Below are 12,815 nucleotides of genomic sequence, written 5' to 3' on the forward strand. Positions count from 1 at the left end.
GTATTGTGATGTCAATGTCACCCTTCATTCCCCATTGCTTTCCACTGAAACATTCTGTGCTGTATTGTGGTGTTCTCTGTCTCTGACCGTGTACCCTGACCATGACCTTCAGAGCCTTAATGAATTTTTTTTTTTTTTTTTTTTGAATCAAACTCAGACCATAGCTGATGATAGTCAATGTATTTAGTCGTACAATTTCAACTAGATATCCACAGCTATGCATTAAGAAATTCTAGTAACCTACTGTGATAGTAGTGTATATTATAAAATAACTTGGTATTGCTTGCTGTTACTGTATTTCTTTAATTAATGGTCTCTTAACAGAATAGAATAGAACGGAATACCTTTATTTTCACAAGAACTTACAAGATATTTGACAGTATAATATTACACATTAAATACATTTTCCAGAAACATAATCTATTGTGCCCAGTGTGAAGAAAACAAAATCAGTAAGATCCTATCACTCTGGATAGTCAGTCTGTGAGGCTATACAGGGCCTCTCTACTCTATAATGCAAGACTGAAAAATAGCATATTAGTTTGTCTACAGTACATTAGTCCACAGTTAACCTTTACAGACTCAATTGAAAATTTGGATTCCAGACAGATGTTTGTCATGTTAGGCCTGCAGATATATAGGACTTTACTATCAGCCTTGAATTTACTTTCAAGTGTTAGTATTGATGATCATGCGTCTCTCAGCAATCCCAGTAGCAAAATTGAGCGCAGACATTTTGAATACTAAGGTATTCATTTTCTCATTAATCTAAATTTGTCCTAGATTGACCTAGATTTGTACTAGTGGTATAGTGAATATATTTTCCACATTAATCAATCATAAACAGGCGATGTAAATTTGAACGATTCCGCAGGCAGTTCTGGCTATTTCAGGCCTTTATTGGAAAAAAGGTATAGAACTAGCCGACAGCACCTTCTCTATCAAGGCCATCCAGGAAGTCCACAATTTCCTCAGCTCTGTTTCCTCTATTATGGACAGTGGACAACAAAACACGAATACTGCTGTCACGGTGGTCAGTGGGTAGCATAATTTCTGCTGCCTTCTTGTGGAAATCAATTGACCTGGAAGCATCTTTTTTTGCATAAAACAGATGTTGGGCATACCTGTTGTAGAATTTTTGTAAATCCTGTGGTTCCATTCCTTCTCTATCAAGAAGCAGGTCCTCGAATATCTTATCTGCTCTATCAATGCTGCCAGATTCTTTGTACATGGCAGACAGGTCCAGTTTTGCTGCAAGGGAACTTGGGTAGAGTGCAACCACCTCTTCATGAAGGTTGACTGCATTTTCAATTAGACTATGCCTCTTTGGGTTCCTTTTCTCTTCTGGAGAGAAAATCTTCCATTTGTAACACTGCGCAAGACGCTTCTTCAGTTGGCGTGAATCAGGGTGTCTCTCCAGGGTCCTTCTTGCCAGGTCAATGCTTGAATCATGAGAGACGTGATCTCTGAAAAATGATAGTAAGATTCCAAATCCACCAAAGCTGTCCAAAGGCTTCTCTGTCACTTCCTCTGCAAGTTTAAGTGCTTCCTCAACCTGGCCACTCTCTGCAAGCCTCTGCAGGTACATCATTGTGATGGTCAAATGTTCTGGATCCAATTCTCTAGCAATCCGTAGCTGCTCCAACATCTCAGATCGCAGCTTTGTGGTAATGTTTTTCCTATCAACAGATCTATTAAATGCAATGGCGTAACCACAGCGCAGTACCTTGTTCTCAGGGTCCCCTTTTAAGGCCATCCGGAAGCAATATACTGCTGCCTTCCTCTTGCTTACATCGAACTTATTCAAAGTCCAGGCCCTTTCACCCCACACTACACCTGGGCAGGGCGAGGGGTTGTCCCGCAGTAGTTTCCCCACCTTCTCCACATAGGTCTGGCTCTCTGTCAGCTCCCCTTGGTGATAGTGCACCCAGGCCAGGTTCCCATAGTGGACCACCAGACTTAGCTCCACGTCGTCTGGACTGCTTTGGCGAATGGCCTCTTCAGCCTTCTTCAGGCATTGAAGAGCGTCCTCTGTGGAGCCCAGAGCATGGTGTAGGTAAGCCAGGAGGTTGTACAGATGACCCGCCCAGGAACATTGATCCCCTTCGCTGTTGTTGATATCTATCATGGTTTCTCTGAGGCTTTGAAGTTTAGATCTGCTGTAGTCTAACTTCCAGGTGAAGTGGCATTCCAAACCCTGCAGCCTAATTTTCAAGGAGGTCTGAGACATTCTGGTTAAAAAAAGACAACAGTTCAACGAAAATAGTTTAGAACTAACAATGATATTTCAGACCTGGATTGTGTGTGTGTGTGTGTGTGTGTGTGTGTGTGTGTGTGTGTGTGTGTGTGTGTTTGTGTGTGTGTGTGTGTGTGTGTGTGTGTGTGAGAGAGAGAGAGAGAGAGAGTGCTTACGTCTTAGTTGGACAAGAGAAAGCCATCTTGTGGTCTCTGAGTTTCAAGAGCAAATGAATGTCTGATTAGATACCTCACTGGCTTCTATCCTGATTTTATACTGGATGGACCACATTCTTATCTTACAATAAGCTGGTCATGCTGTTTACTGCCTCACTTTACAACCAAGTATCAAAGTTTCATTTCTAGCCAAAGTTTTGTTTCTAGCAAATAGAGACTAAAGTGAATGGTCATTGCAGACACCATTCCAATAACATCTACATTTAAAGATCAATCAACTGTAATCAACCAACCAACCAACCAACCAATCCATCATCCCAATTACGTAATAAATACAGTTGAAGTCGGAAGTTTACATTCACTTAGGTTGGAGTCATTCAAACTAATTTTTCAACCACTCCACAAATTTCTGGTTAACAAACTATAGTTTTGGCAAGTCGGTTAGGACATCTACAGTGGGGAAAAAAAGTATTTAGTCAACCACCAATTGTGCAAGTTCTCCCACTTAAAAAGATGAGAGAGGCCTGTAATTTTCATCATAGGTACACGTCAACTATGACAGACAAAATTAGGGGAAAAAATCCAGAAAATCACATTGTAGGATTTTTTATGAATTTATTAGCAAATTATGGTGGAAAATAAGTATTTGGTCACCTACAAACAAGCAAGATTTCTGGCTCTCACAGACCTGTAACTTCTTCTTTAAGAGGCTCCTCTGTCCTCCACTCGTTACCTGTATTAATGGCACCTGTTTGAGCTTGTTATCAGTATAAAAGACACCTGTCCACAACCTCAAACAGTCACACTCCAAACTCCACTATGGCCAAGACCAAAGAGCTGTCAAAGGACACCAGAAACAAAATTGTAGACATGCACCAGGCTGGAAAGACTGAATCTGCAATAGGTAAGCAGCTTGGTTTGAAGAAATCAACTGTGGGAGCAATTATTAGGAAATGGAAGACATACAAGACCACTGATAATCTCCCTCGATCTGGGGCTCCACGCAAGATCTCACCCCGTGGGGTCAAAATTATCACAAGAACGGTGAGCAAAAATCCCAGAACCACACGGGGGAACCTAGTGAATGACCTGCAGAGAGCTGGGACCAAAGTAACAAAGCCTACCATCAGTAACACACTACGCCGCCAGGGACTTAAATCCTGCAGTGCCAGACGTGTCCCCTTGCTTAAGCCAGTACATGTCCAGGCCCGTCTGAAGTTTGCTAGAGTGCATTTGGATGATCCAGAAGAGGATTGGGAGAATGTCATATGGTCAGATGAAACCAAAATATAACTTTTTGGTAAAAACTCAACTCGTCGTGTTTGGAGGACAAAGAATGCTGAGTTGCATCCAAAGAACACCATACCTACTGTGAAGCATGGGGGTGGAAACATCATGTTTTGGGGCTGTTTTTCTGCAAAGGGACCAGGACGACTGATCCGTGTAAAGGAAAGAATGAATGGGGCCATGTATCGTGAGATTTTGAGTGAAAACCTCCTTCCATCAGCAAGGGCATTGAAGATGAAACGTGGCTGGGTCTTTCAGCATGACAATGATCCCAAACACACCGCCCGGGCAACGAAGGAGTGGCTTCGTAAGAAGCATTTCAAGGTCCTGGAGTGGCCTAGCCAGTCTCCAGATCTTAACCCCATAGAAAATCTTTGGAGGGAGTTGAAAGTCTGTGTTGCCCAGCGACAGCCCCAAAACATCACTGCTCTAGAGGAGATCTGCATGGAGGAATGGGCCAAAATACCAGCAACAGTGTGTGAAAACCTTGTGAAGACTTACAGAAAACGTTTGACCTGTGTCATTGCCAACAAAGGGTATATAACAAAGTATTGAGAAACTTTTGTTATTGACCAAATACTTATTTTCCACCATAATTTGCAAATAAATTCATTAAAAATCCTACAATGTGATTTTCTTGATTTTTTTTCCTCATTTTGTCTGTCATAGTTGACGTGTACCTATGATGAAAATTACAGGCCTCTCTCATCTTTTTAAGTGGGAGAACTTGCACAATTGGTGGCTGACTAAATACTTTTTTTCCCCACTGTACATTGTGCATGACACAAGTATTTTTTCAAACAATTGTTTACAGACACATTATTTCACTTCTAATTCACTGGCATTCCAAACCATGCAGCCTAATTTTCAAGGAGGTCTGAACCATTCTGGTTAACAGTTTAATTGTATTTGTTTAACTAACAATGCCTAAGGGAGATATTGAAGACCTGGACGATGAACCAAGGACTCGTTTCAGTCATCAGAGAGAGAGAGAAAGAGTTCACTTACCTCATAGTTTGGCAAGAGAGCAAATGAGTGTCTGATTGGATACCTCACTGACTTTCCTGATTTTATACTGTATGGAACACATTATTATCTTCCAATGGGCGGGTTATGCTGATATTATCTCACTTTACAAACAAGTATCAGTTTCATTTCTAGCCATAGTTTCGTTTCTACAAATACAGACTAAAGCAAATGAGTGTGTGCCCTTTTAAAAGCACGCAAGATTCATGTTGAAACAGGAAAGGGCCTTACCCTGTCACGCCCTGGCTCTGGGACTCTGTTATGTTGAGCCAGGGTGTGTTGTTTATTTGTGTTTTGTGTGCTAGGGTGATAGTCTAGTTTTGTATTTCTATGTTGGCCAGGGTGGCTCCCAATCAGAGACGGCTGTAGCTCGTTATCTCTGATTGGGAGCCATACTTAGGTAGCCGTTTGGCATTCATTTGGTGTGGTTTCTTGTTCCGTGTTGGTTTGTGTATGTAACCAAGGACGTCACGTTATCGTTTGTTGTTTTGTTCGTGTGATCATTACTTAAATAAATATGTTCGCATTCCACGCTGCGCCTTGGTCCTCCTCCTTCGACGATCGTGACAGAAGAAACCACCAAAACTGGACCAAGCAGCGTGTCCAGGAGCCATCGCCAGGGGAATCTCTAGCGGATCTCCTGTGCCACCTCGACTGGGTCAAGCCGTGTGAGGAGGAGAGAGGCTGGAGTTGGAAGCAGAAGAGCGAGAGTTGGACGAGAACTATGGAGGCCTGGTCCACGGGGAGGAGAGACTCCCAGAACATTTTTAGGGGGGGGCTCACGCCGTGGATGACGGGGCAGCAGGAGGCCGCGATAGAACGGTTAGAAGAGGAGGCCGCCAGGTTACGGGGGCCACTGGTCCCAAAAGGGGAGGAAAGTGTAGAGGCACGGCGAGAGGTACTGGGGTGTGTTACCAGTCCGGTCCGGCCCGTTCCTGATCCCCGCGTAGGGCCAGTGGTGTGTGTCCCCAGTACGGTCCGGCCTGTTCCTGTCCCTCGCACCGAGCCTGTGGTGCGCGTCGCCAGCCCGGTTCGGCCCGTCCCTGCTCCCCGCACCAAGCCAATGGTGCGCGTCGTCAGCCCAGTCCGGACTGTTCCTGCTCCCCGCACCAAGCCAGTGGTGCGCTTCGTCAGCCCGGTTCGGCCCGTCCCTGCTTCCCGCACCAAGCCAATGGTGCGCGTCGTCAGCCCGGTCCGGCCTGTTCCTGCTCCCCGCACCAAGCCAATGGTGCGCGTCGTCAGCCCGGTCCGGCCTGTTCCTGCTCCCCGCACCAAACCAGTGGTGCGCTTCGTCAGCCCGGTTCGGCCCGTCCCTGCTCCCCGCACCAAGCCAATAGTGCGCGTCGTCAGCCCGGTCCGGCCCGTCCCTGCTCCCCGCACCAAGCCTGTGGTGCGCGTCGTCAGTCCAGCACAGCCCGTGCCTGTTCCACCGGTGCCTGGTCCGGCACCGGTCAGCTGCTCCACTCCGGAGCTAGAGCAATCTGCTCCACCAGTGTTCAGTCCAGCTCCGGCCAGCAGGGCCAGACCGGACCAGGTGCGCTTTGGGGGGTTGGTTGGAGGGTGGGGGTCAAGCCCGGAGCCGGAACCGCCTCCGAGGAGGAATGCCCACCCGGCCCTCCCCTGTTCGGTTTATGTTTGGCGCGGTCGCAGTCCGCGCCTTTGGGGGGGGGGGGGGTACTGTCACGCCCTGGCTCTGGGACTCTGTTATGTTGAGCCAGGGTGTGTTGTTTCTTTGTGTTTTGTGTGCTAGGGTGATAGTCTAGTTTTGTATTTCTATGTTGGCCAGGGTGGCTCCCAATCAGAGACGGCTGTAGCTCGTTATCTCTGATTGGGAGCCGTTTGGCATTCATTTGGTGTGGTTTCTTGTTCCGTGTTGGTTTGTGTATGTAACCAAGGACGTCACGTTATCGTTTGTTGTTTTGTTCGTGTGATCATTATTTAAATAAATATGTTCGCATTCCACGCTGCGCCTTGGTCCTCCTCCTTCGACGATCGTGACATACCCAAACTGTTGCCACAAAGTTGGAATCGCATAATTTTCTAGAATGTAATTGTATGCTGTAGCGTTAATATTTCCCTTCACTGGAACTAAGGGGCCTAGCCGAAACCATGAAAAACAGCCCCGGACCAATTATCCTCTTCCACCAAACTTTACAGTTGGCACTATGCATTCGGGCAGGTAGCGTTCTCCTGTTATGTGCCAAACCCAGATTTGTCCATCGGACTGCCAGATGGTGAAGCGTGATTCATCACACGTTTCCACTGCTCCAGAGTTCAATGGCGGCGATCTTTACTCCACTCCAGCCAACGCTTGGCACAGCACATGGTCATCTTAGGCTTGTGTGCGGCTGCACGGCCATGGAAACCCATTTCATGAAGCTCCTGAGGAACAGTTATTGTAATGACATTGCTTCCAGAGGCAGTTTGGAACTCTGTAGTGAGTGTTGTAACCGACAACAGATTGTTTTTTATAAGCTTCAGCACTTGGTGGCCCCGTTCTGTGAGCTTGTGTGGCCTACCACTTCGCGGCTGAGCCATTGCTCCTAGATGTTTCCAATTCACAATAACAGCACTTACAAATGACCGGGGCAAGTGACTTGATCTTGATGCCTGTGTGCCAAAACGATTTAGAGTTGTAAAACGAGAGTGACCAGTGTGTTTATATAATGGTAATATTGTCAAAATTCCGCTTTTAACAACCATCAGAATTTAACAACCAAAATGCACTGCGAGTGACAAGGACTCATTAGTCTCATTTCCAAAACTCAAATAAATGTATTCTCTTATTCCCAGCTGTCTGAATGGTACCACTGATCTCAGGAAGTGGACAGAGTGCATGTTTGAGGATTCAACAGTGAAAGCCACCATGTACCCCAACGAGGCATACAAGGCCTTTAACAAGGGCTACGTCTAAGGAAAACTAGATTTTTTATATGGCCTGTAGATACATGGCAAGGTGGCAATTCACCCTTGACCATCCAGTTTTCCCATTTAAAATGTATTTGATATTCCTGCTATGGTAATTAGGGCATCAGCTGTACATGTCAACCTAGTTGTGCAGCTGTGTATCTCATAGGAAACTTTTCTCAAAGTTCATTTCTGTGCTCCTTTCCTTTGTTTACATTTCATTGCATATGGAACATGGTTTGATTACCATATTTTCAATGAACCCATAACAATGATTACTGTAGTTTGATAATTGGCAGATCAGAAATATTAATGGATCTATGTGAATCATGTCTGTTGAAGTTAATTTCTATCATGCTTTGTCCACACCTGGCAGTTGTTTTTTTTACATTTACAAAAGCATATAAATATTTTCATGTAATAAAGACTGCACAACAAGAGATCCAGTATTTTTATATTGTTGTGCTGAAATCTGGAAGTGAAATATTGTGCTAGTCATCTGCATTATCTTATTTTCACCACCAGTCCTGACATAAACCTATACTGTATTTGGACAGGTCTGTGAATAGAGGGTGGAGCACTGCCATGGAATAATACCTCTTTGTAGAATTGGTTATGCCATTGTCTTGCCTGTCACAATGTCAAATCCTATCTTGTATGTCAATGAGTAGTTAAATCAATGTCACAACTCACAATACAACTAATAAAACAAGTCCATCAACCTGGAAGCTGCCTTCAACATTTGCATAAATACACTGCAAATGCAAATAAAAACATATCATTGTTAAAAGTACATTTTGTGGTAAAATAGGCAAGTTACAATGGGTATGAGAGATACTGGTAATACTTCAAAACTTATAAAACTTATTTTGTATAAATGTAAAAATATATATATACTTGTACACAAATAAAATTTTTACGAGTGCATTGCACTATCTCAAACCATACGTTTCTAATTGCCATTTAATTATACATGAACCTAAGACTGAATTGTTTCCTTCAATTAGTTAGCGCAACCTTACAACAGCTGCTGTGTACATGTTCTGTGTCATTTCTAAGGTTGACATGCTGAAAGGAATTTCAAAAATGATCTTATGTTCCTCAAGTACCCATTTAAAGGAATTTCAACGGAATACCTTTGCTGACATTCTTATCTTTTGGTGAATGACAGCCAAGACATGTTATAGGGACAGTCTTCAATTGGTCTTTTCAAACTATGTTGCACGGCTTACAAAATGAATATCCCATTATGTTAAATAGCAATTGTTGACAAGTATTTTAAAACTGATAATCCTGCATCATAAAAACACCCATACTACAAAAGTATGATGTGGTCTTCTCTAGAATACAAAAATAATACTTATTCTTCACAAAATATACAGCTCTAATCTTGTGAGGAGAAAACAGTTTTGTAAACCTTCATTCAGTAAAATATAATTGCACTTGTGAAACAGCCATATTGAAATAGCAGTTACAGTACTGGTAATAAGAACATGTTTTGGTAACTTCCTTGAGTGTTTTTGGAAGCTGCTATCAAATAAAACCAATCACAAAATCCATCTCAAAATAACAAAGGAGCGTTCACCTCTTCTTTTCAGTGCCTAGAGAAATGTCTTAAAGCTGTAACATAAATTTGTGAATTATTATTATTATTACTATTATTGAGGATACCTCCACTCATTGCAGTGCATAAAAACAGAGTCCATTACTAAGACTGCCCTTGAGTTGAGTCCGTGGTGAGTGTCGCCATTTTGTAACAGAGGCGTGTACACCTGAATCAGAACAGGAGCATTCCTGAGCATCTCCTGGAAATGCTGAAGCGTGTCAGCGTAAAGCTCTCTCTGTAACACCAGCTAGACGACCCCTTACTCAACAACAGGTGCAGCAGGGTCGTCTTCAGTTTGTAGTTGGTCAGAGCACACCTGCCAGTTAGACCCATTTATTTCTTGTGTAGGAAAGTGATGATCTGAAGGTGAGGTGGCAGGAATTTTCAGGCAGGCTTTTAGCCACATGTTTGAGCAGGTTCCTCTCATAGACAGCGAAGGAGAGGGGCCAGTAAGTGTCTGAGGAGGTGCTGCTGACAAAGGGGAAGTGTGACACAAAGTAGGCATCTGTGTCCTCTAGCTGCACGACAGGGATGATGTTCATCACAACGACCTTTCCTGAGCGGAATCGGACCTTCAGGGCTCCAGCAGCATCCAGGTTGCATAAAGTGAGCTCAAACTCATACTTCTAAAAAGTCTGTCCCCAGGCTTTGGTCATGGAGATCTGGAACCACTTCATGACATGGTCCTTGGCCAGATGAGGTGTGTTCTTGGAGCACAGAAGGTCATTTTTGCTGTGCAGCAAGCACAGCATGTCCTCACCCAGGTTGGCAGAGCCACAGAGACAGCCGTCCTCATTCTCCCCGACCTTCGTCACCTTGATCCTACCCCAGCCCTGTATGTCCAGGGGCACGTCACTGGAGGGGCTGCACCACAGCTGGAACTGGAAGGAGTATGACTCTGGTGGGGCAAAAGGGACAATGAGATCACACATAAAGGGCTTGCTCACCCTCCACGACTCAAACATGCTCCCAACGCCCACAAAGTCCCCCACCTCCATGTCAGTCTCCCTGTCACACACACTCATCAGGGACTCCAGCAGGTCCTCAGCAAAGCCCTTCACAAATTCTCGTACCATCCAGGGCCTCATCCTGCTCTGGGAGGGTGGTGTTCTCCTGCGGGAACAGCAGCGGATGGTTCAAGATGGCTGCTGCCACCACCACAAACACCCGTGTTATGGCCCCCTGCATCCTGGCTCCCTGGGCCTCAGGGAGGAGACCAAACCAGTGTCACTGCTCATTCCAGCATCTCATCGACTCTGATCAGGCTGCAGCCCAACACCTGAAAAATAAATAGGATTTGACTAAATTATGAAATGTCCTTGCAACTTTTATATTGGATTTCATAATCAGCTTGAGAGCTATTTTACTTATTCAAACATGTTGCTATTGTGTATTGCTATTGTGTACTGTGCATTGCGAGGTGATTCAGTAGAATCATGACACACAACCACGTGTTAACTCTGAAGAGCCTCAGCCTTCACAATGAAGCAGCTTGCCCCTCTAAATATAGAGAGAGAGCGGAGTGACGCGCTGTAGCCAAATAATGGACTGTGTGCCATGGAAGGAAGTAAGCAATGTGAGAACCAAACAGAACTGATTGCATTGTATCTGTCAAAAAATGCTTTCAGTAAACTATTAGAGGAAAAGCTTTACATTAACTCATTTGGCAAATGTCCAATTTTATTGTATTTATGTGTCAATGATAGTCAAAGAATCACTATTGCAGTGCGGTATTAAGTCAGATGATGGGTCCAGAAAGGAGTAAATAGTTGCTCAGTTCATGTAACATTTTGGTTGTGTTTTGATAGGAAGGAACCATAATTTAGCCTACATAGGAAAGGAAATTACATAAGGGCCCTTTCAAAATCTTTTTGAAGCTTTTAACAGAACTTCAACAGTATCTCAAATTACTAACCCTTGGGTTGAGCGTATACCCAAAAAATACCCAAACAAATAAAGGAAATAGTAGGCATTATGAATGTGTCATGAAATGGACAAGCTTTTTGGGAGACTGAAAATAAACATTCCAGAGGATAACAAATGTGTTATGATAGATTTTGATCAAGAAATCAGACTCTGTTTCCGACCATATCGGAGGGTGTAACACCCATAACGGAGGATGTAACACCCATATCGGAGGGTGTAACACCCGTATCGGAGGGTGTAACACCCGTATCGGAGGGTGTAACACCCATAACGATCAATTTCCTCTCCAAAGTAACAAAGGAATTGACAATCTTTTCAAAATTATTGTTTTTGTGTTCAGCCAAGCCTTTCCTTCGAAATGGCCATCCATGCATTAACATACTGTAGGACTTACAAACTCACAAACATTGCTAATTATGTTCAGTCTCCCCAAAAAGCTTGTCCATTTCATGACACATCTATAATGCCCATTATTTGCTTTATTTCTACAACATGCCAATAATTATAAGTCTGCTTTTTGGGGTATTCGCTCCCCCCAAGGGGTTCTATAGACACACACATCAAAAGTTTCATTTGTTTTGTTGGTCCATACTGTGAGAAATGTAGCTGGAATTTCCCATGGGCCATTGAGATGCTGAACAACTATTTGGCATTTCCCCTGTAAACTGCAATAGTAGCCTAGAATATAATACAAAATATACGCTATAAAGTTGTCATGGCTTTTAGGTGTATTTAGTCTGTTCCTTGAGATTTCAATCAGGACAAAGACTACGATGAGGTATGGAAGTTGTAGAGCCAGGAAAAATGTCATTCAGAGTAACATTTTACCCTAGCAACATTTCAAATATTTGACTTAGTTCACTTGGCTATTTGTATTTTCCATAATCTACAGTTCAACAAACATTATAGGCCTACAACAACAAGAAATGTCAAGTGGTGTTCTCTATGCAAAGCACTGACATTAGCCTTTAGAATCAAGACAAAATACTGATAAAAGCTACAGCCTAAATTATTTTTCAACGCCAAAAGGCCACTCTTATGACTACCCTACATCCCTAAATAATAACAAAAAAGGATTTATCAACTTTATACAGTTAGGGTTCCCACATGGCCATATTTCCATGTCACAGTGCTAGTTTATGGAAAACAGATGGAAGACAGAGCGGACTGGCAGAATCTAAGCTATAGAGGTGAGAGAGACATAACAGGAGAGATGGCTACCAAGATGGAAGACAGGAAGAAAAGGAGGAAAGTTGAACATATGAGAAAATATGGAGTGGGGGATTGCACAAGCCTTCTGGAAGATCTGATGAAGGAGAAGATGGTGGACAAGAAAAAAAGGAGAAGTGGAACATGTTTTGAGGGAATATGGAATGGTGGAATTCACAGAACTTTTGGAAAAACTACAGAAGGAAATTGAACGTGATGAGAGTGAGGACGAATTAACTGCGGTGGCAGGTGCAGTGATGACCGCTGATAAGTTGCATCAATTCAAATCTGGTACTGGGAACAAAAGAGGTCAATACACGTCTTCTAAAATAGACTAGTATTTTAATTAATGCAAAACACTTCAATGGTAAATATGATGTTCGTATATACGGGTCCACTGAAATACCACACAGGGCAGTCAGAGAACTGGTCCATTGTTACG

General features: G+C 43.5%; 1 protein-coding gene and 1 pseudogene across 3 annotated transcripts; both read right to left on the minus strand.

Annotated features, from left to right (window-relative positions):
- Positions 1-288: 288 nt before the first annotated feature.
- Positions 289-4,889, minus strand: LOC311110764 (interferon-induced protein with tetratricopeptide repeats 1-like). 2 transcript variants are annotated; one of them, XM_084153326.1, is made up of 3 exons: positions 4,708-4,889; positions 2,413-2,448; positions 289-2,231 (listed from the first exon to the last, which is right to left on the minus strand). In XM_084153326.1, the coding sequence occupies exons 1-3, from the start codon at positions 4,710-4,712 to the stop codon at positions 920-922; spliced, it is 1,353 nt and encodes a 450-aa protein (XP_084009452.1). In that variant the 5' UTR covers positions 4,713-4,889; the 3' UTR covers positions 289-919. The 2 variants fall into 2 exon arrangements, with proteins under 2 accessions (XP_084009452.1, XP_084009453.1); XM_084153327.1 differs by lacking the exon at positions 2,413-2,448 and having other exon boundaries at positions 328-2,231.
- Positions 4,890-9,290: 4,401 nt separating this feature from the next.
- On the minus strand, positions 9,291-10,509 carry LOC311110527 (inositol 1,4,5-trisphosphate receptor-interacting protein-like; annotated as a pseudogene). The gene has a single exon. The product of its transcript is annotated as an inositol 1,4,5-trisphosphate receptor-interacting protein-like (transcript).
- Positions 10,510-12,815: the final 2,306 nt, after the last annotated feature.

Source organism: Coregonus lavaretus (assembly GCF_964263955.1).
Source record: "Coregonus lavaretus genome assembly, chromosome: 36".
NCBI lineage: Eukaryota > Metazoa > Chordata > Actinopteri > Salmoniformes > Salmonidae > Coregonus > Coregonus lavaretus.